Source organism: Mixophyes fleayi, chromosome 3 (assembly GCF_038048845.1).
Source record: "Mixophyes fleayi isolate aMixFle1 chromosome 3, aMixFle1.hap1, whole genome shotgun sequence".
Lineage (NCBI taxonomy): Eukaryota > Metazoa > Chordata > Amphibia > Anura > Limnodynastidae > Mixophyes > Mixophyes fleayi.
The window spans coordinates 13,208,797-13,231,898 of record NC_134404.1 but is presented as its reverse complement, the minus strand read 5'-3'; the positions used below and the strand labels follow the sequence as shown (position 1 = coordinate 13,231,898).

Below are 23,102 nucleotides of genomic sequence, written 5' to 3'. Positions count from 1 at the left end.
GAGGAGATCACATGATATGGGGGATCCCCCGCTGTATACGGGTATTACAGAGGAGGTCACATGATAAGGGGGTTCCCCCACTGTATGGGGGTATTACAGTGAGGTCACATGATATGGGGGATCCCCCGCTGTATACGGGTATTACAGAGGAGATCACATGATATGGGGGTTCCCCGCTGTATGGGGTATTACAGAGGAGGTCACATGATATGGGGGATCCCCCGCTGTATACGGGTATTACAGAGGAGATCACATGATATGGGGGATCCCCCGCTGTATACGGGTATTACAGAGGAGGTCACAGGATATGGGGGTTCCCCCGCTGTATGGGGTATTACAGAGGAGATCACATGATATGGGGGATCCCCCGCTGTATACGGGTATTACAGAGGAGATCACATGATATGGGGGTTCCCCCGCTGTATGGGGGTATTACAGAGGAGGTCACAGGATATGGGGGTTCCCCCGCTGTATGGGGGTATTACAGAGGAAGTCACATGATATGGGGGTTCCCCGCTGTATACGGGTATTACAGAGGAGGTCACAGGATATGGGGGTTCCCGCTGTATGGGGGTATTACAGAGGAGGTCACATGATATGGGGTTCCCCGCTGTATATAATGAGGGTCACATAATTTGGGGACATATCTCACCGTTAATCTCCTGAAGTCACCGCTGCTGTTAGGTCCCGTTGCTAGGAGACGCCTGCAGTCCCCGCCCCCTGTGATGACGCACTGACCGGCCCCAGACTGCAACCAATCCCCGGCTTATCTATGGCTGGTTGTGAGAATGGAACCCGCCGTCAGGGGGCGGAGACCTGGAGCACACCGTAGTGCATGACGGGAGATGTAGTTCTGCTGGAGCTGGCCAGAAAGCATCGGATATACAGCGGTGCTGAGGACGTCATGCTGGGACTTCTAGTTCCCTCATCGCTCCAGAGGCTTCTTTTACCGCTGTCTGCTCAATGGATGATCTACAGCTCTATGTAACACTCCCTGCAGGGCACAGACAGACCTGTACCCGTGTGATTAATGTGTGAGGCTGGTATGATAGAGATGGAGCCTGCAGTCATCACACCCCGGGCCGGGTGCCCCTAATACACACCCAGGACAGCAGGGTGCCCCTAACACACACCCAGGACAGCAGGGTGTCCCTAATACACACCCAGGACAGCAGGGTGCCCCTAACACACACCCAGGACAGGGACAGCAGGGTGCCCCTAACACACACCCAGGACAGGGACAGCAGGGTGCCCCTAACACACACCCAGGACAGCAGGGTGCCCCTAACACACACCCAGGACAGCAGGGTGTCCCTAACACACACCCAGGACAGGGACAGCAGGGTGCCCCTAACACACACCCAGGACAGCAGGGTGCCCCTAACACACACCCAGGACAGGGACAGCAGGGTGCCCCTAACACACACCCAGGACAGCAGGGTGCCCCTAACACACACCCAGGACAGCAGGGTGTCCCTAATACACACCCAGGACAGGGACAGCAGGGTGCCCCTAACACACACCCAGGACAGCAGGGTGCCCCTAACACACACCCAGGACAGCAGGGTGCCCCTAACACACACCCAGGACAGGGACAGCAGGGTGCCCCTAACACACACCCAGGACAGCAGGGTGCCCCTAACACACACCCAGGACAGCAGGGTGCCCCTAACACACACCCAGGACAGCAGGGTGCCCCTAACACACACCCAGGACAGCAGGGTCTAGAGGGCAGCATGTCCCCTGCAGAGCTCACAGAGGTCCCCACCATAGACCCGCTGCAGCCTGTGCCCAGGACTCACCCACAGAGCACCCTCTGTACTGTGTGTAACACTTTCACCCCCAGCTCAGCTTCAGCCTTTATCTAATAGTTACATAACAAAAAGACCAGAAGTTGTCAGTAGGACTCCAGGTATAAATGACCAATCACAGACATACGTGTCGCCCAGAAAGAGTTAATCATGGGAATTACCGAGAACGTCAGTTTTACATTGTATGTGACCAATCAGTATGCTTTACATTAATTCTACACCTATTTCAGCCAATCACTTGTGAGGTCTGTATATAGTTACACAGCAGGAGTATCATGTAGTTCGAATTACAATTATATAATGATACTAATGATTTATGACTTAGATAAACATGTACCTGTAACATATTGATATATATTGGTTAATTCCTTATTATATCAGAACCTAACCTGTGTTCTGCAGTATAGAAAAGTGAAATATAAATGGCGATGAATAATAAAAGGAAGTGTATGAGTCATATATGTTAATAAACAATAAAAATGAAAATGAAGGGGATCATAAAACCAATGAAATACTCAGAATTACATAAAGATGTATTGGATTCAATTGCAGAAACCGTGTTAGTTATATAATCCCCACCTATGATGACTCTTTGCTCATCTTGAGTACCAAACACCAAAATTATGTCATATCTTATAAATTGTCTCTATATTTAAATAAAGAATAAACCACAGGGATAAAATGTTACATTTTGCTTTTGTCAAATCTGACACTCGTTTTTACCAATATATTCCAAAGTTATACATTGCAATGGTCATATTAGCATAAATTATTTGATCCATAAATTAAAACGTATTTTACACATTTAATGGTACAGGTCATAAGGTGGTTAATCGGATGTTTACAACCAAAATTGGTAGTGGAATCTATCATTTTGACCATATGTAGGTATATTGAGTGGCCATATTGGTACATAGATGTTATCCCTCACTAAGCACGAATATGATCAAGCTAAAGCAAGTGATTTTTCCAGGAAGCTCACACAACTGGCATTTTCATTCAAACCAAAAGGTATCAGAGTTAAGTAGAAATATCCACTTGCTTTCTCTTTGTAGAAGTTGTTTATACCCATTTTCACATGTTCAATACTGAATGCTCTTCATATAATGAGGATTCCCTCCATGTTTGAATAAAAAGTGACATGTTACGGCAGTGAGTTGTTTAAGTTTACTTTTATCTGTTCTGGCATTCCTAATTGTACCGATACGTTCCAAAATTCTGTGTTTAAGTATTCCGCTGGTCACGCCAACATAAATCTTGTTGCATGGGCAGACAAGAGCATATATTACACATTTGGTGATGCAATTTATGAAATGGTCAATCAAATGTTTACGGCCATATCTGTCAGTGAATTCAGTAGTTTTGCCATATCAGGACATACTTTGCAATGTCCACATTTATAGGATCCTTTTACCGATACCACTGTACTACTTATAGAAAAGTGACTCTTTACAATTTTATCACCTAAATTTGGCGTTCTACGCTAACTAAAATCCGGTCTTGTGCTCAATCTCTTTGCAAGATCTGCATCTGATAGAATAGGCCAATGGCATTGTATTATATTTTGGTTCTCTCTCCACTCCTGGCAAAAAATCTCCTACAATTCTACATTTGTTTTAATTTTTGGACTTCGTTTTACCATTCATCAATTCACTTCTATCATTTCCACTTGACATAAGGCTTTTTTGATTAATCTTTTATTGTAACCTCGTTGTATAAGCCTAGTACAGAGTTCTTGAGATCTTTTTTAAAAATCCGATATATCTGAACAATTCCTGAATTTTTAAGTCTTAAAAATTCTCCCTTAGGAATATTTCTAATTACAGATGGATAGTTAGTGCTATCACTATGAAGTATACCGTTTGTGGCATTTTTTTTTACAAAATAAATCAGTAGTTTTTCTACCATCACACATCTCGGTGATAGTCAGATCCAAAAAACATGGATGCTCTTTTGATGCATGTCATATGTTAAACGTAGGTTATTGTCATTGAGAATGTTTACAAACTCTTCAAACATTCTCTGGTTGTCCTTCCACATTATAAGGATGTCATCGATATAACGCATCCAGATCAAGATGCCATGAGTGTATTTCTTCAGACTGTCATTAAAGACAGTTTCTCTCTCCCATCTGCCGATGTAGAGATTAGCAAAAGTGGGGACACAAGCTGCCCCCATTGCTGTTCCCCGTATCTGTAGGTAGAATTTGTTCTCAAAAACAAATACTTTTTTTCCTTCAATAAAATTTAAGATCAATCAAAAAGAGGTTGAACATCAGATTATCATTTGCCTGTAAAAAGAATCTAACAGCTTCGATACCTGTACATTGTGTTGGATGTTAGTATAAAGCAATTCGACATCCATTGTTATTGTAATTTTTCTAATAGTTGCCTGAGAAAACCACCAATGATTTTATAATCCCCTTACATGGCAGAGGGACGTCATAAGATATACATTTGTCCAGGACCTGCGAGATGACACCAGATGCAGAATCTATGGTGAATGAGGATAGGATCACACAGGAAATCTCACCAATAAGAAAATTAGCCTTAAAACAAAACAAAAATGAACACACAAACACAAGTGTAAATACAATTTAATGGAAACAAACATTCAACCATTTTCTATTTATAGCACATCTGAGTGATTGGACTTTTCAGAAAGACATGATCCAGAAGTGAAAAGATTGAGACACTTAAAAGGGGGTTTCCACTTTCAGATAAGGTTCTCTCACATTATCTTATAACCAGACACATTGATTTATGGGTTTGTCACCCTAACCTTTATATGACCATTGCATCTGAGTATGTTGGCACTATATATAATCATACAGAGAGGGCCCCTTTCACCAGGAGAGGTTACTCAGGGCTAGGCAGGGTGATGCAGAGACAGGACATAGATATGGTGGATAACAGTAGCCCTGTGATGCTCTCGCTCTGGAATATAAATATGAGAGGCAGGGAGCAGCTCACACACACAATGTTTCTGGACCATTGTATTGCAGGGAAAAGATCCATGGACAACATAAGCACACAGGGAAAGGGGACATCTTTAGCAATCAGAGGACCATCAATCACTGCACAAACTAGTTATGGTCTAGAAAACACGTAATACAAGAACAAATAAATTACTAATTGATGAAGAGGTTTACAATCTGCTCTGTGATGGATTTGGTGATGTAGGTTTCATCGTATTATTTATTTTTCCTGTTCTATAAAGGTTATGGTCTGACATGATCAGAGTGATGTGTGCATCACCAGCTGCAGTGTAAGCTCTGTCCAGCTGTATCTGACCCCGTAGGACAACAGTCATACATTCATGTAACAGTAGTACAATGCACACCATGCTGGCTGGACTAGAAGAGGGCCTAAAATATCAAAAAGACAAAACAAACACCTCTTACCCCCAAAATGGGGGGAGGGGGAGAAATTGCCCAGTACCCCTTCTGATCAGGGTACTCACCAATAGTCAATTCTCCCGCTGGAAAGAGCAGGTGGTGTTGGCTGAGTTTTTAGGGGGCGGCAGGTGGACGTTATACTACAGTTTATGAACAAGGTGTCGTTCTTTAGAAACCAGCCTCTGAGCACCCCTGAACCTAGGCATACCTTCAGAATTATGTCCAACTTCTAAACACATAGCTGTCCTACTACAAGGATCTATACGCCTAATTTGTGTTATTAAATTACAATCATGAAATACAAAAAAAAAAAAAATATTTAAAGATTAGATGCACAATTTAAAGTATTTTTTACAACTGAAAAATTCTGTGTGCAGATAAATTGCATTTTTTTACCATTTAGCGGTTGATCCTAAAATAAGCCTTCTCCTGCCTCACCACGCATCAGGCTGGAAGCACAGATAATACAGCAGCCCAGTAAGGCACGACCACGGAGCTGCCTGAGCGACCGGCTTGGAAACACATTTGCAGAAACAAGTTATTTTTTGCTTTCCAGTGGACGACAATATGCGCTCAGATTCTCTGTTCGCTCTGCTCAATGCTAGTCAATAAGTAACAGATAAATCATGGTTAAATAACAGATTAATGACATTCACAATCGTACAGATACATGGTTATGGCACATACAATAGAGCAGACAGGGCGGATCACTACCCATATACACATTCCATCTAGACAAATACATTGGTCAGATTCCACACAACAAGGCCATACACAGAGTTACACCGACAGATATGCAATTTTTTATCCTACATATGTATATTCTCCAAATATATTTACACAATTGTGTGACAACTAGCTCCTTGTTCCATTTAAAATAAAAAACAAAAATTAAAAATGCCAGTTAGCGCATACATTTCACATTCGACACATAATACATGGCATTCCCTCATGTACAAACCTAAAAATAATATTTAAATACTACAGTCTGAGGTCGCAGCTGGCACACATGTATTCACAGGGCAGATAAAGCTGCAGATCAGACAGGATTCAAATCATTCCAGTCATAGAAACCCCTAAGCCAGAATGTAGCAGTAATTACAGATGGGTATGATACAAGGATCTCCAGGGGTGAGGACACATCAGCATTATAAGTAACACAAAACCACGGCACTATTAGATGCAACGCTCTCCGTTATCCATGCTGAAACGCCAGGGTCCCCTTACCTAAGAGGTAGGCAAATGTTTCCAACAGTAAAACAAAAAAATAAAACATTCTATTCCAACATTTAAATGTGAGATCTAACGTACATATAAATATTGGGGGCTTACGGGTGATTATTTCTCATGGTTTATATCTGAATACACCGCTAAACACTCCCACAAAAAGGGATTTGCAGATCTCACATTAAGTTACAGAGCTACAAAGTTAAGTTACAATGAATGCCACTTGACCGCACTTGGTACCTCCAAGTGTACCCTGTCCAAAAGAAAGAAATGGGTTTAGATACACTCTTCATTCAAGCACGGGATGGAAGGCTTTAAAAAAAAAAAAAAAAAAATAATGGACAAAATAAAATCCAGAAGACTGGACGACAAGAAAACCAGCATTGCTATCCTTTCCCACCACCAAAACTAGGGAAACCAACCAATAGAAAAATTAGCACCAGAAACAGGGACAACCGTTAGAAGTATAGAATATATAAAGGGAGCCTTTTGAAATAGTCACCGAGAAGTAGACTAGATCGTGGCTTAGACATGGAGTCTTACAGCTGACACCAACAGACAATTCATCTGTCAAACACAACCTGACTGGGAGAAATGTCCATTACTCTGTATCGGGGTAAAGATCCGAATATGCCATTTGCAGCATCCAACTATTAATATGCTGTATCTAGCATCAGTTTTTCCAAAGGACAGCGCATGAAATCTTTAGACTATGAGACATTGGATACTAAACCCAAATCCACGGTATGAAGGTGTTACAAGATGGCAGACACTCAGTTAAGTTATCACATGATCTTTACAAAGACAACTTAGAGAATCAAAACGTTACCATAATCCAAAAAGTATATATAAAAAAATAAAAAGGGTCCGTCATGTACAACACACACACGTACGTGGTCTCGGTAAACCAGCGGCATCGCTGCTTGTGCTCCAGCGTCTCAGAAATGGACTCCTTTGGCGTCATCTCATCCGGGTGACAGTCCCAGCAAGGTCCAAGTTACATTTCATGTGCATAGGAGCACACAGGTGAGAAGAGGGAGAGAGAGAGAGGGGCGGCCGGTCCTGGGACATTCAGTTGGTCTATTTACAGGAAAGCTGCATGATCAGTTCCTCCGCTGGCTCCGTTTCCTAAGCCAGAGGGCTGACGCTTTTCTGTGTGGTGATGGACGAAGTGTCGGAAGCCGATCTTACAGAACTTCGGCAGACTGCAAGCTGATTCTCTCTTCCTCCTCTAGTCAGTCAGTGTTGGGTTTTTGAAGCGAGAAAGGCAAAATGTTGAAGTGTTTACTCAACTGAGAAACCTGAAAGTGAGAGGACAGCGGTTCACGTACACATGAGCCACAACTTTACCCAACTGGTTCAAATATAAACTTCAGAAATCAAATTTATACCTAAAATATCAACAAGCTCAATCATAAAACAAAACCTCTCTTTACCCCTTTGTGTGAACAATATAAATGGGGAAATTCATTTTTATTATTTTTGGAATTTTCCGTTACTTTAAAGCAATTCCAGATTCCAAAGTTGAAATGATTTCCCCCCAAAGAAGGATTCCAGTTTATATGACCTTTTTTGTACTTCACAATGATTGCAGTTCCCGTCTATCTGATGCAGAGGTGACTAATATATATCCGCACAGTAACGGTACAGGACTCACCACTCTGACTCCGTAGTGTAAGTGTGCCAGTGTCACAAGTGCCGTCAGCAGCGCCAGCAGCAGAGACTCCATCTCGCTGGTAAATCCTGAGACCACGATAAGCACCACTAGTGCCAGGGGGAAGAGCAGCCAACTCAGAGGCTGGCACCTGGTGTTACTCATCTGGCACACAATCAGCTGGCACTGGAAAACAAACATTTATAGTAAGACGGGACGGGGGAGCGTTACACAGGCTATAGGCAACGCCTGACCGGGTTCTAGGAATGGACGGCAGGTTCAGGAATATTTCATTAGCTGCCACCACTGTGTGTAGGAGATAGTCCTAAAAGTGAGTCTATTTAAAACACATTAATATTATAGTAAATATATCCGTGACATTATCTTACTGTGCTCCGTGTATCCTGAACTTTGATTAGACACGGTATGTTAATGTAAGGATTGGCACAAGCTGCAGGTCGGTCTTCTGATACTGTAAGTGTACGTTACCCGCTGTACAGGAGTGCCCAACCGGAACTTACTGTAATATTATAGTAAATATATCTGACATTATCTTACTGTGCTCCGTGTATCCTGAACTTTGATGAGACACGGTATGTTAATGTAAGGATTGGCAACAAGCTGCAGGTCGGTCTTCTGATGCTGTAAGTGTACGTTACCCATTGTACAGGAGTGCCCAACCGGGACTTACTGTAATATTCGCAAAGGTGGTCCCCACCATGAAGTAGAAGAGTCGGGGATGAGCTTCCAGGATCTGGGTGGGGGAGAGGAAGATCCAGAGGGTGGAGAGGATGAACAGCAGCACAGGAGAGATCAGCGGCAGCATGGACTCGTAGAACGTAGTGTGCTTCAGGGTGTTATTACGATACGATCTACGGACAGAAATGTAAACCGCAATCAGAGATAGAAGTACTCAGACACCAGGCACAAAGCAGGACTAGGACATACGATGGGATATCGCTCCACCATTCTCTAGTCAGAATCTAGACCACTATGCCCCACGTGGATTTGTTCTGTTCATAGAGTACAAAGACAACATGTTTTGGTTTTTAGGGCCATTGTTTTATGATCATTTTTTCTTTGCCCGCTCTCCACCTCAAATCATGAATACTGAGCTCATTAAGCTACAATAGACAAGACATATATACAAGCAGCATTACGATTAGACATTTCCTCATCGCTCGCTGCTGCAGTGTTTATATCCTAGTAACAGTGTTGCAGCAGATTCTGTGCACCGGCTGCTGGAACGAAGCCACCACTTGTTATTTCCCCAGCACTTATAAAAGGAAAACATATTTCACTACATGAACTTACTTGAAAACGTTGTAGAGACTCATTGGAAGAGTGATCGTCAGTGCACAACCTGCAGGATAAAGTCAGCGTACATATAAAGAGGTTTACTTTAGACTATTGATGAATTAAAAGGTTTCATTTTCCATATTAAAAAGGGCACGAACCCTCCAATATACCATGGAGAAGGCGCTGCTGCTGGGAATAGTCCCGTTATGTGAGTCACAGATGCAAGCGCCCAGCAGGCAGGAGCTACAGACACAGATCGTGGTCTTACCAACAATCATGGACGTGAAGAGGTCGCGGTATAAAATGTTAAAGAAAGCAGGTTGGTACCAGGCCTCAACTCCCACCACAGCAGTTACCAGATAGACACCCGAAATGGTCTGAAAGAAAGATACATGAAACGGAGTAACCGCCGCACATGAAGGAAGAGGACCACTCCTACCAGTGGGCTACACAACTTACCACTTGACTCAGGTCATAGCCCCAAGGCAGAAAGAGGATCCCAGTGTTATATTTCTCCCAGTGGGATAGGATGAAGGAGAACAGCACCACCCACAGGAGAAGGTAAAGTACAAGAACACTGACACCGGTCTGTCCACGGCCAAAAATGGAGTACACCGTCACCACAAAGTATATGCAGGCCCAGCTGTCCAGCCCATGGTCAAACAGCTCCCCTAGTGGCGTGCTGGAGTTAGTTCTGCGGGCCTGTTTGCCATCCACTCCATCTGAAAAGAATAGATCAGAGTCTTACACATTACATGAAAGGGCACAGACTGCCTGCTCAGTGATCCATCCTATACTAAGCCCTTCATCACAGGATACATGATAACGGTAGGAACAATTTTTTGGGTTAGACAGGATGTGCCAGGAATTATTTCTTTCCAAGTCTAATTAAATTGACAAGTATACTTTGTTTCTTTTCATAGGAGAACGGGTTTTCAGTAGTAGCATACTGTAATATATGGTTTATAGGCATTAATAGGGAGAAATTAACATAACCAGTTTCATTTTTCCCACAGGTCCTTTTCTCCAATAGCACCACACGGTTCCCCCAAAATGTCATCTCGTACTCCCGAGTATGGTGATACCAGACATACATGTTTTGAAAGGTTTGGGGCAGTTTTAGGGTCAGGAGCAATGGTATCACCAACTACATAAATTGTAACCAAATTGTAAAAAACAAAAAAAAAAAAAAACCATTAATGTGAATTTAGGAACAAGGATATTGTATTAGGACAAAGCCTATATTTTTAGTTTCACACATTACAAGGAGCATGCCTCTCACTATCAAGTAGCTTCAATGGCTGTGAGGGTGGAGATTGGTTTCACTGATTTCGTTACAGCGATCACATGACTGGGAGCCCTGCCAATTAGTTCTCCCTCCTAGTTTCATGACCGGAGGCTGTCAGACTGAGGTTTACTGCCGATCTATTAACACCCACCCATGTGACTGGAAGGCATTTACTCTCCAACATTGTGTGACTGTAGTATCAAGTTACAATGTCTAAGGAGACTTTAAAAACATTCAAATGCCATCTATGGAGTGTGCAGGGTCCTTACTACCCCTGAAGAGCACTCACTGCACACATTCCAGTTACAGACCCTTACATACAGTGTATACAGAGCAGGCTCACCCAGAGTGTAAGCTGTGAAGTTGAGTATACCGGCTGCGATCCACACCCAGTTGGGAATGTGCTCATGATTTGGTGCTGCACAACAAGGACAGAGATACACACAGTAAGGACAGAGTAACATGTACATCACATTCATTATTCTGAAGATCAGTGTGTTTATAGACAGGATTACTGGAGAGTCAGTCTATAAGCAAATCAAACAGCTGCAAAGAATCGCTTCCATCCGAGGCACTGCACCTTGTGTGTGGGACACGTGCAGGCATCTCTCCAGTAACTGGAGATTTAGTCATTTAAATAAGGCGGATGCTCAATTAAAATACATTTAATACAAGTAGAAGACGAGGTGAGAAGTTTTATAAATTGGCGTCAACAGCGTTTTAACAAACGGAGCCATCCCTGGGCCCCGGGCGCTTCTGAGGTAGCTCAGACTGTCACAAGGAGATCATACTACCTGGACGGGTGCTGTAATAGCTCACAGCACCAGATGACCCATCATGCATTGTGTTCGATGTGAACAACCGAGCACACTTGTATTTGAGGAAGTCAGCGGGAGAAATCGGGCTACTTCCTATATAAATAACTAAGTGTATGGGAAGGGGGGGAGCTGTATTCCTAAAACTTAGATTTAAAACAGTCACATTAGAATGGGCTCTTTACAAGGGGGATTTGGGGGGGGTCCTTGAGATAAAACACCTACAGAGAAACGTTCATGTATCTCACAAGTGATCTAACCAGTCAGACCGGCTCTCCCCTTGGTACGGGAACAGGATACACCTAGCAGATTAAACGTATCACTCTACTGAAAGTACAAGTTAATCCTCACATTTCGATGTAGAAGTTATACCTTGGCGCACACAACCCACACAGGAGAATGCTAACCTAGCCTAGTACTAGCCTCAATACCAACATGTAAGGACACATTAAGGAAAAGCACCCTCTGGCACATACAACACTAGGAAGGTTAGTACATTGTCCTGCTGTTACATTCCTGGTTCAAGTAAGATGTTAGCAGAAAGAGAGAAACGAGAGTAATTACACATACCCGATGCATAGAAGTTAGGGTCGAAATATGCCATCATAAAGAAGTTGAATACAAGTAGAAGGAAACCGCTGAAAGTGATCAGATTAGGAGCCAACCACCTGGGGAAAAACTGGTGGAGAAATGTGTTATCAGCACCTGTCTGTATATCAAAATAAATAGAAGTGATGCAAACTAAGACTGATGTATAACAACTGAAGGGTCTTTATGTAATTGTGCCCAGCACAGAGAACTGTATACGTCCTTCTGTGCAGACTTGTTGTCACATCTACCAGGACTTACTCTTCAGTACTCGACAAGAACACTGGTATAATACCAAGGGGTGCCCAGCAGAACTGTAGTCAGAAGATTTAATAACTGTATAAAAATTAATCTCGGTGGGGTTGCTGAGAAATGAGTTTATTAATGTGAAGAGAAAACGTGTTAAACAATGTATCCCACACAGATCTTATAGTTATACAATTAGTATTCTGAATACAATTCCAGTCGCTATGTCAGGGTATTTTAGCTCAGTTATTGCTCTCAGTGGGATGGGGGATTCCCAAAAATTACAGAAGTTCACTTGAAACTCACAATATTGTATTAGCGACAATAGGGACAGACTTTTGTTCTTTCAGAACCTGGTAATGCTCCACCTTGAATAACTCAAATGAGAGAAGGAGCAGCTGAAGGCAAATAATGGTACTCTACTAAGTGGTGCGCTCCGCTCCGTAGGCAGACTTCCATTTTTCGTTCCTTCATGCAACATTACCATCTAAAGCTGTTAACATTCTCGTTGTCCTCTTTATAATGGCTTTGTATGCAGATTGTGAGCGGGAGGACCAATCAGCATAACAGTTTTTTCCGGCTTCTGATCGCCCCATGGCTGTTGGCTGGAGCTTTGAGACTAACCATGTAGCCACACATGTATGCCACAAATATGAAGGGTAAATTAAGTTTCAAATATTGTGAAAACATTGTTTTTGTGGCCACTTAAAGTGTCATTGCATCTATGAGGAAAGGACGCCTGTGACATTCTGTCCTTTTACTGTTTAGCCTGCGATCCCCAATCTTATTAGAATGGGGCAGTCGACTTCAGCATCACGTGACATACCCAGAAGAGGAGGGAACGCACTGTGCTCTCCTTCCTCTGTGGCCCCTTTGAAGGCTGGGGGCCGCTCCTGCGGCTCTCCAGCTACTTCACGTTGCCCCTCACTGGTCTAAATGATGCACTAAAAAACAATCAGATTTTATCGACTTGATGCACAGCCAGACTACCCATACACTCCCACCCGCCTCTCTAATAGCTCAAATTACCATTTATATTTTGCAGAGCTTGTTTTTAGGCCTATTATAAAGGGATTTTGACAAGAATGTCTGTTGCAAATTGTTGGTCAATAAACAAAACCACTTACTTTGACTATAGAGTTCCAGAACGGGTGCATAACATAGAGGGAAATAGGATTTGTGTCCACCGCACTGTACTGTAAGAGAAGACGAGGGATTACAATACACCTGATATATAAGGCATAAAATAAAATAACACTCAGTGTCAGGTTCTCAGGACTCACAGTATTAGCACATTGGGCCTTTTAAAACAAAGTCTGTTCCTTGCACATGAAATGGGATATTGGCATTACAGTTGCTGAGGATTTTAAATTTGTTTTGAAAGAAAAATTATAGAAGAAGCAGAATTGCTTGTGGCTCATTTTCCAGTAAACTACTTTTTTTCCTTTTCTATATAAGGAAACAGCCGACCATGTCGGAGATGTATGCCATTTGGTTATTCTTATTTCCTCTCACTATACCGTAATAGAAATGTATTAATTTATCTATGGGGTGAGGAGCAACAAAACAAATACACAACACGTACACCAGGGATCACAGTCCGATCCTGTGAAATGAGCCAACGTGGCAGCCAAGTTTAATGTCAAACGAGAACAAGATGATCTGTGCCAGCTTCACAGATAAGACACAGGACAGACACCACAACATGGACAAGTCACTGTTACACTCAACCAAGCGATGGATTAAATGCTAGAACTTGGGTAAAGGAGAGGGGGAAAATCCCAGCTGAAAATATTCAATTTACCATGAAGACAGCCCCAAATATATTTATCAATATTTCCATATGTTCTAATCACTGCCGACATTTCACAACATGCAGTTGGGAAACGGTTTTCATGCATGTGATATTGGTAAGATTAGGTCAGGTGCTACACATAAGGACACAGTGAAGGTTGTCAGCCCAATCTAATTGTTAGTGATCAGGACACAGGAACTGCATTGTATAGAACAGGATTACATGTCATATCTACTCAGGACAGCCATAGAAGACAGATTTGCGCTCATTACACTGTCCATCAGCTACAGAAATATCTAGTTAGTTTTCTGGGAGTCAGAAGCTTCCCTTCAGGTACTTTGAAAATGGAGGCTCAGGGAAGGTTTTAATTCTAACACCCGAGTAACCTTGTTTCTACACAGCAAGGGACTCCGCTACAGGAGATGCCTTGACGTTGGCAGGCGGGTTTATCCCCATATAACTATATTGTTATTCTCCTACTTACGTATACACCGACACGTAGTGATTTATGTATTGCTTGTTTCAGAGCGCTGGACTAGATTTTCTCTTGTTTTTACATACAGTGGTCTTAATTGTCCTGACTGCACTCAAATGTTTTTATTCACTTGTACTCATTTTTCATTTAAAGAAGCGCACTTTGTTTTCACCAATTTCTAGAAATAAAGCTTCTATACAAAGCAGTGCAACACTTTGTATAAATGTGTCTAAATTTTCTCTCCCCTTTTTATTACATTTCTATACAGCACTAGGCCATGTGTGTGCACAATTCTTTGTAAGGAACTACCACAGATAAACTAAAGTTCTATTGTATAGAGCTAGTAATTCCATAGAAAAAGGAAACAGGTATACGCAGCAGTACAAATGTCTATCATTGCGCTGTCACAAAGCCTTATGACAGCACAATATGATTGTGCAGATTGCCCATTATATATTACATACACAGAGAGCATTTTACAGAAGAACAGCCTGGATGAAGACTTTATATTGTTATAAATTGTCACTTTGCAAGATATCTAGATAAATACATGAGCTCTCAGCAAGCCAGCGCTGTAATAAGATCCTGTAAGCAGCGCTAAGAGATCAGCCCTCGTTTCATGTAAGGGTCATTAAAGTTTCATGATCTACAGTGACTCAGCTGAAGGCAGCCGCTTTATCTGAGGTGCTGCCAATGTCCACAGTCTGTCTATCTGTAATGATTAATCAGTGTGTTCTATGGTCACTAGAACCCGGATTCTGCTATTACTTGGCATTAATTGGGCCCATTGTTTTTAAGATCCTGAACAATAAAGCACAAGGTCTCCTTTCAGGGGTGGACACACAGGCCAATCCTATTACCTGGTCTTACCTCCAGGATCCCATCTGATGTCATTCTATCCCTAGAGGAAAGAAGTGTGTACAACAGACTGGTTTATCTCATCCTGTACCTTACAAGAAATGGACATTAGTTACTATATGTATACTCCAGTAAACCCACACTAGCTATTTGTTCCAGATATGCCTAATTTTTAGTGCCATATGCATCGATCATGACACTAACGGACAGGCTTCTCATGAATACTGCACAATGGCTGCCTCCAGGGATAAGGCAATGGGCATAATATATTGGTGAAAACCTTCCTGGGGTAGGTCACAAGATGCCAACTTCTAGGATTTCTGTTTAAGGTCCCATGAAATTACATGGAGCAGTTTAGAAGATCATCTGAACTATATACAAGACCGCTCTTATGTCAAATCACAAGTTTGCCCCTATGAAAAAAACAAAATCTTTTGAATGGCAAGACTGTTCCTAAAATAATGCTGCTATCTACACTCCAACTCAAGGACAAAGGGAACAATTGATGGACAAATATAATCCACCCACAAGCCAGTAGGAATGAGGTTATACACCTACAGAAACTGACAATCACAGCTACTCTGCCTCAATGTTTGTGGTAGGAAACAAGATTTGCAAAAATTGGATGATCTATTCTAGAGATTAAGCATCAACACATTTGTGTTACTAATATATATGTATGTTTATCACACAAGGGCTGTATATATGATAACAGCACAGGATGTACATTGTTCCTGTGCATTACAGTACTGTGGACAGTGTGCACTCTACAGGAAATCGTATATCTATCCTTCCTCACCAGCCACACACTACATAATAGCTAACTGTAAATATAATGATAAAATGTGTAGAAAGACGTGTCCATAGATTTTACTTGGCATTTGAGGGAAAGCGCTATGTATAACCTTTACACATGTTGAGGACTCCTGTACAACTTTAGATCGGAGTTTCTCATTTAGTACAAGAGAAACGTCAGATTGAAGAGGACACCAGCCCGATATGTATTTATTGTTTACATATATTATTAGTAAAGAATAAGGAGGACGTCAGACCTGTATTTTGGAAGCAGCATTTTGTGCGTCAACAAAAATCAGAAGATAACGGCATTTCAAAAAAGACTATGGGATCTGCTCAAACGCTACGTGCAGAAAAAAAAGCTGCACTGTCACATAGGTAGGAAGGCGAAAACAGGGACTATGAGCAGGAAGACAAATAAAGAAGCTGCGATTACAGACACTGCAGCTATAAAGTGCTGATGAAGTATCAATATTGTTTTTCTAGTAAATGGAAAAACATTTCATCGAGTATTAGACTTGGCATATTTCTGTTGCTTAAGAAAGTGTATATATGACACTATCCTAACACATGAATATCAGAAGGAGTTAAATATTTACACTAATGAGAACATTAAACATATTTAAGTAAACAATAATCTAAAGAAATGTCCGTTCTATTCAAGTGATCTGTAGTGCAGCTGGAAAGAAATTCTCAGATGTCATAAAAGTTTATCTGGAACAAACTATTTCACTGATAGACAGGCTTATCTACGTAGATGGGACACCTGCAATGTGCCTGGGTACAAATCACTGACACATTTACCAAGTACTAGTGAAGAAAGTGCAGTTACACAAGATTAGTAGAGAAAGGATAGGATTAGATCAGGACACGAGGTGTCACCAGCAGAAGTCTAGTTACAAGCAGCGCACTAGACAGAGGCAGATCCAGCCTCTCGAACCGATGTTACAGGGTGCAATGAGCGCAGGCTATGACCAGTCAGTTCACAGCCAGGACTGGACTTTGCTTTCTGCTAATCCTGATCACATTTTGCATTGGGATCCATTGTTGTTTTGGGCCGATATACGCAGCTATTCGACAGCAGTTTGCTCTAAAATGGTCATATGAATCATAATGTGTGTGGGCAGTGTAACGTTACCACATTACAGATACAGGCTGATCGAAATCTAATCTTTGGGCATCAGATTCTGCTTAGGCAGAAGGGTCATTTTGGGCACAGACAAGAACTACTGGGTCTATTCAATCGTAAAAAAAAAAAAAAGCTGAAATAAGTAGCAGAAGCTTCAGAGATTTTGTGTTTTGTAACTGCCTCTCATACAGAATTTCTACATAAATTATTTTAATTTGATGTGCAACAACTTCCCACTTCAGTGTTTTCCCCAGAAAATTTTGCCAGCCGGGTGGTATTAAGAAGTCGTCGAGTGGGGACAGTGCAATACGTGACAATAATAATGAAAAATGGAGGTTATTGCCCACATCTGCCTGGACTGACTACCAAGACAGGTCATACTGGTGGTCAGTGTGTTAGACCACTGATGGCTGCAGTGCTCACACAGTGCCCATTATAATAGGAATCCGTTGGACTCTAAGGGGCATATTCAATTCTTGGGGGCATATTCAATTCCGATCCAATCCGCGGTAACGCGCGTTACCGCGGAAAATGCGCACTACTGCCGGTAATACGGTATCGCAATAACGCAGATTTTCATACGCAGCTCTACGTTATTGCGGTACCGCGGATTACGTTCGCGGCCGTTCCGGCGCGATCCCGCGAATCGGGATCGGAATTGAATATGCCCCTTGGAGTTATAGCCAAAAATCTTGTGGCGCGAGCACTATTACGGTAGTTTTCTCGCTGGATTTCAGCTAGTGGCTCAGGGAGCTGTGAGCTGAAATCCAGCTTACTATTAGTGTAATAACGGTAATAGTTTTAACGCCGCGGGATATTCAAACAATTGAATATGCCCCTAAGGGGGAATTCAACACCACGCACTATTGCCGTTACTACAGTAATACTGCGGATTATTACTGTTACTACGGTAATTTTAACGCAGCTTTTTGCTTGCAGTTCAGAACTGAGGAAAAAAAAAAAATCAGCGTTGAGTTAACCACAGCAACAGCAATAATGTGCAGTATTACCGTAGTAACGGGTGCTCCACCCGGCTCTTAACTCCCCAAGAGCCGGGTGGAGCACCCTTAAATTAGGTACTGCGGAGAACACTGCACTTACTTCCAATCCCCTCCTGACACTGCCCCCGTTACATGCAGCCAGATTAGCTCACTCATTTCCTGATATGGTGACAAAAATGTGCCCTGACCCTACTCTCATGCACATTAAATACCACTAGATAGGAAGAATAGTTCAGCGAATGAACATCTTCAATTTTAATGCATTCAAATTCCATTTAATATACCATCCATGCAAGTTGCTTTGTTGCCATTGTTTTATTAAAGGAAGTCACATTATTCACTGGACTGGACTTTGGCAACGTTGGGTGTTCATTCACCGGTAATTTCTGTCTCCTGTTTTTTGGTTGTATAATTCTATACAAAAAAAAAAAAACTACTACCGTTATTACGGTAATAGTTAGCTGGATTTCAGCTCGCAGCTCCCTGAGAAATCCAGCGAGAAAAGTACCGTAATAACGTTTTCCCCCCGCGCATTATTACCGTAATGGCGGCAATGATGTGCGGACCGCTGAATTTTCTGCGTTTCCGCAGACAATTGAATATGCCCCTAACTATTACTTCAGTAGACAATGACGATGATACATGCCTAAAAGTAGTTTTTATGTTGTAGCTTTCACATCCTCTTAAACAAAAGAATTCCCTTAAACATTCATTCACCGACGATTCATCCTATGTAAGAAAAGATTATAATTAGACTAAAAAAATTATAAAATAATGACAGAGCCGTTATCTCTGGTCTGGGGTTACTTGGCAGTATGACATTTGATCTTGGCCATGTGTACTCTGTTTCAGTCTTACAAAAAAAATAGGATACACTTTCTGTAAAAGAGCAACAGATGTACCCTCGCACAAGCAGAAAACCCCAGACTGCAATGTACTAGCTGTAAGGACAATCAAGATACAAGAGAGGCAAAAACACAAAATAAAAAAATCTCTCATCTTCAGCATGACAAATTAAAATGAATAAAATGATCCCAACCAATGCAAACTGCAGCTATCTGGAGAAAATCAAAACTGTCCCACAAAACCACATGTGAATGAATGGTGGTTTTTAAACCTTTGGACAATCATCACTGTCATATAAACCACTGAGCTGCCAAGTGTCACAAAATCCTTCCCTTTCATCTCGCCACAACTTACAAAGTCACTCACCACTAGACCGTTATATTGAGTTTAGTCAAATCAATGTTTTCTCAAATACCAGAACGTCAGTTCTGCAGCAGGAACATAATGTTTAGTCCTAAAGTACAAGTGACAGCCCCCTAAAAGACACCTCCAGAAACACACTTTTACAAATGAATTTACTCAGCCTACTAGATATAGAATATACACATGTTCCCAGGGTGTCCTGCCCTAATAAGGGGGGGGGAAAGATACGCACATGTACCCCGGGTGTCCTGCCCTAGGAGGGGGGATATACACATGTACCCCGGGGCTCCTGCCCTAGGAGGGGGGATATACACATGTACCCCGGGGCTCCTGCCCTAGGAGGGGGGATATACACATGTACCCCGGGGCTCCTGCCCTAGGAGGGGGGATATACACATGTACCCCGGGGCTCCTGCCCTAGGAGGGGGGATATACACATGTACCCCGGGGCTCCTGCCCTAGGAGGGGGGATATACACATGTACCCCGGGGCTCCTGCCCTAGGAGGGGGGATATACACATGTACCCCGGGGCTCCTGCCCTAGGAGGGGGGATATACACATGTACCCGGGGGTCCTGCCCTAGGAGGGGGGATATACACATGTACCCGGGGGTCCTGCCTTAAGAGGGGGGGGGGATATACACATGTACCCAGGGGTCCTGCCCTAGGAGGGGGATATACACATGTACCCGGGGGTCCTGCCCTAGGAGGGGGGGATATACACATGTACCCGGGGGTCCTGCCCTAGGAGGGGGGATATACACATGTACCCCGGGGGTCCTGCCCTAGGAGGGGGGATATACACATGTACCCCGGGGGTCCTGCCCTAGGAGGGGGATATACACATGTACCCCGGGGGTCCTGCCTTAAGAGGGGGGGGGATATACACATGTACCCGGGGGTCCTGCCCTAGGAGGGGGGATATACACATGTACCCGGGGGTCCTGCCCTAGGAGGGGGGATATACACATGTACCCCGGGGGTCCTGCCCTAGGAGGGGGATATACACATGTACCCCGGGGGTCCTGCCCTAGGAGGGGGATATACACATGTACCCAGGGGTCCTGCCCTAGGAGGGGGGATATACACATGTACCCCGGGGGTCCTGCCCTAGGAGGGGGATATACACATGTACCCAGGGGTCCTGCCCTAGGAGGGGGATATACACATGTACCCGGGGGTCCTGCCCTAGGAGGGGGGATATACACATGTACCCGGGGGTCCTGCCCTAGGAGGGGGATATACACATGTACCCAGGGGTCCTGCCCTAGGAGGGGGATATACACATGTACCCAGGGGTCCTGCCCTAGGAGGGGGGATATACACATGTACCCGGGGGTCCTGCCCTAGGAGGGGGATATACACATGTACCCCGGGGCTCCTGCCCTAGGAGGGGGGATATACACATGTACCCGGGGGTCCTGCCCTAGGAGGGGGGATATACACATGTACCCCGGGGGTCCTGCCCTAGGAGGGGGGATATACACATGTACCCGGGGGTCCTGCCCTAGGAGGGGGGATATACACATGTACCCCGGGGGTCCTGCCCTAGGAGGGGGATATACACATGTACCCGGGGGTCCTGCCCTAGGAGGGGGGATATACACATGTACCCGGGGGTCCTGCCCTAGGAGGGGGGATATACACATGTACCCCGGGGGTCCTGCCCTAGGAGGGGGATATACACATGTACCCGGGGGTCCTGCCATAGGAGGGGGGATATACACATGTACCCCGGGGGTCCTGCCCTAGGAGGGGGGATATACACATGTACCCCGGGGGTCCTGCCCTAGGAGGGGGATATACACATGTACCCCGGGGGTCCTGCCCTAGGAGGGGGATATACACATGTACCCGGGGGTCCTGCCCTAGGAGGGGGGATATACACATGTACCCGGGGGTCCTGCCCTAGGAGGGGGGATATACACATGTACCCCGGGGGTCCTGCCCTAGGAGGGGGATATACACATGTACCCGGGGGTCCTGCCCTAGGAGGGGGGATATACACATGTACCCGGGGGTCCTGCCCTAGCAGGGGGGATATACACATGTACCCGGGGGTCCTGCCCTAGGAGGGGGGATATACACATGTACCCCGGGGCTCCTGCCCTAGGAGGGGGATATACACATGTACCCCGGGGGTCCTGCCCTAGGAGGGGGATATACACATGTACCCGGGGGTCCTGCCATAGGAGGGGGGATATACACATGTACCCGGGGGTCCTGCCCTAGGAGGGGGGATATACACATGTACCCCGGGGGTCCTGCCCTAGGAGGGGGGATATACACATGTACCCGGGGGTCCTGCCCTAGGAGGGGGGATATACACATGTACCCGGGGCTCCTGCCCTAGGAGGGGGGATATACACATGTACCCGGGGCTCCTGCCCTAGGAGGGGGGATATACACATGTACCCCGGGGCTCCTGCCCTAGGAGGGGGATATACACATGTACCCCGGGGGTCCTGCCCTAGGAGGGGGATATACACATGTACCCGGGGGTCCTGCCATAGGAGGGGGGATATACACATGTACCCGGGGGTCCTGCCCTAGGAGGGGGGATATACACATGTACCCCGGGGGTCCTGCCCTAGGAGGGGGATATACACATGTACCCGGGGGTCCTGCCCTAGGAGGGGGGATATACACATGTACCCGGGGGTCCTGCCCTAGGAGGGGGATATACACATGTACCCGGGGGTCCTGCCATAGGAGGGGGGATATACACATGTACCCGGGGGTCCTGCCCTAGGAGGGGGGATATACACATGTACCCCGGGGGTCCTGCCCTAGGAGGGGGATATACACATGTACCCGGGGGTCCTGCCCTAGGAGGGGGGATATACACATGTACCCGGGGGTCCTGCCCTAGGAGGGGGGATATACACATGTACCCGGGGGTCCTGCCCTAGGAGGGGGATATACACATGTACCCCGGGGGTCCTGCCCTAGGAGGGGGGATATACACATGTACCCGGGGCTCCTGCCCTAGGAGGGGGATATACACATGTACCCGGGGGTCCTGCCCTAGGAGGGGGGATATACACATGTACCCCGGGGGTCCTGCCCTAGGAGGGGGGATATACACATGTACCCGGGGGTCCTGCCCTAGGAAGGGGGATATACACATGTACCCCGGGGGTCCTGCCCTAGGAGGGGGGATATACACATGTACCCCGGGGGTCCTGCCCTAGGAGGGGGGATATACACATGTACCCGGGGGTCCTGCCCTAGGAGGGGGATATACACATGTACCCGGGGGTCCTGCCCTAGGAGGGGGGATATACACATACACACCGGGTCTCCTGCCCCCTCACACCCTCCCTCCGGTCTCCGCACCTTGTACCGGTCAAACCCGCTCAGCTGTTCGGCGGTGACGTAGTCCCAGCACGAGGACATGGCGGGAAGGGCGCGGGACACCGGCTCGCGCTGACAGGAAGACACGCGGGCTGGGGAGAAGCACGAGCTGGACGACACGTGACGTCAGAGCGGATGCGGCGCGTAGTAGAAGGGGC

The 23,102-nt window shown here is 44.9% G+C and overlaps 2 protein-coding genes across 4 annotated transcripts in view; both read right to left on the bottom strand.

Moving 5' to 3' along the window:
* Nucleotides 1-726, bottom strand: part of DRC1 (dynein regulatory complex subunit 1) — a 47,360-nt gene extending 46,634 nt beyond the window's left edge. Inside the window, exon 1 of one of the 2 annotated variants that reach the window (XM_075201114.1) lies at nucleotides 653-726. The gene's annotated coding sequence lies outside the window, so the exon portion shown is untranslated. The remainder of the gene's footprint in view (nucleotides 1-652) is intronic. The other variant, XM_075201115.1, reaches the window with a different exon arrangement.
* Nucleotides 727-4,391: 3,665 nt separating this feature from the next.
* Nucleotides 4,392-23,095, bottom strand: SELENOI (selenoprotein I). Of its 2 annotated transcripts, none has more exons than XM_075201111.1 (10): nucleotides 22,927-23,093; nucleotides 13,453-13,521; nucleotides 12,062-12,170; nucleotides 11,020-11,094; nucleotides 9,848-10,110; nucleotides 9,657-9,765; nucleotides 9,404-9,452; nucleotides 8,781-8,961; nucleotides 8,093-8,275; nucleotides 4,392-7,736 (listed from the first exon to the last, which is right to left on the bottom strand). In XM_075201111.1, the coding sequence occupies exons 1-10, from the start codon at nucleotides 22,984-22,986 to the stop codon at nucleotides 7,623-7,625; spliced, it is 1,212 nt and encodes a 403-aa protein (XP_075057212.1). In that variant the 5' UTR covers nucleotides 22,987-23,093; the 3' UTR covers nucleotides 4,392-7,622. The 2 variants fall into 2 exon arrangements, with proteins under 2 accessions (XP_075057212.1, XP_075057214.1); XM_075201113.1 differs by having other exon boundaries at nucleotides 7,671-7,736; nucleotides 22,927-23,095.
* Between the last annotated feature and the right edge of the window lie 7 nt (nucleotides 23,096-23,102).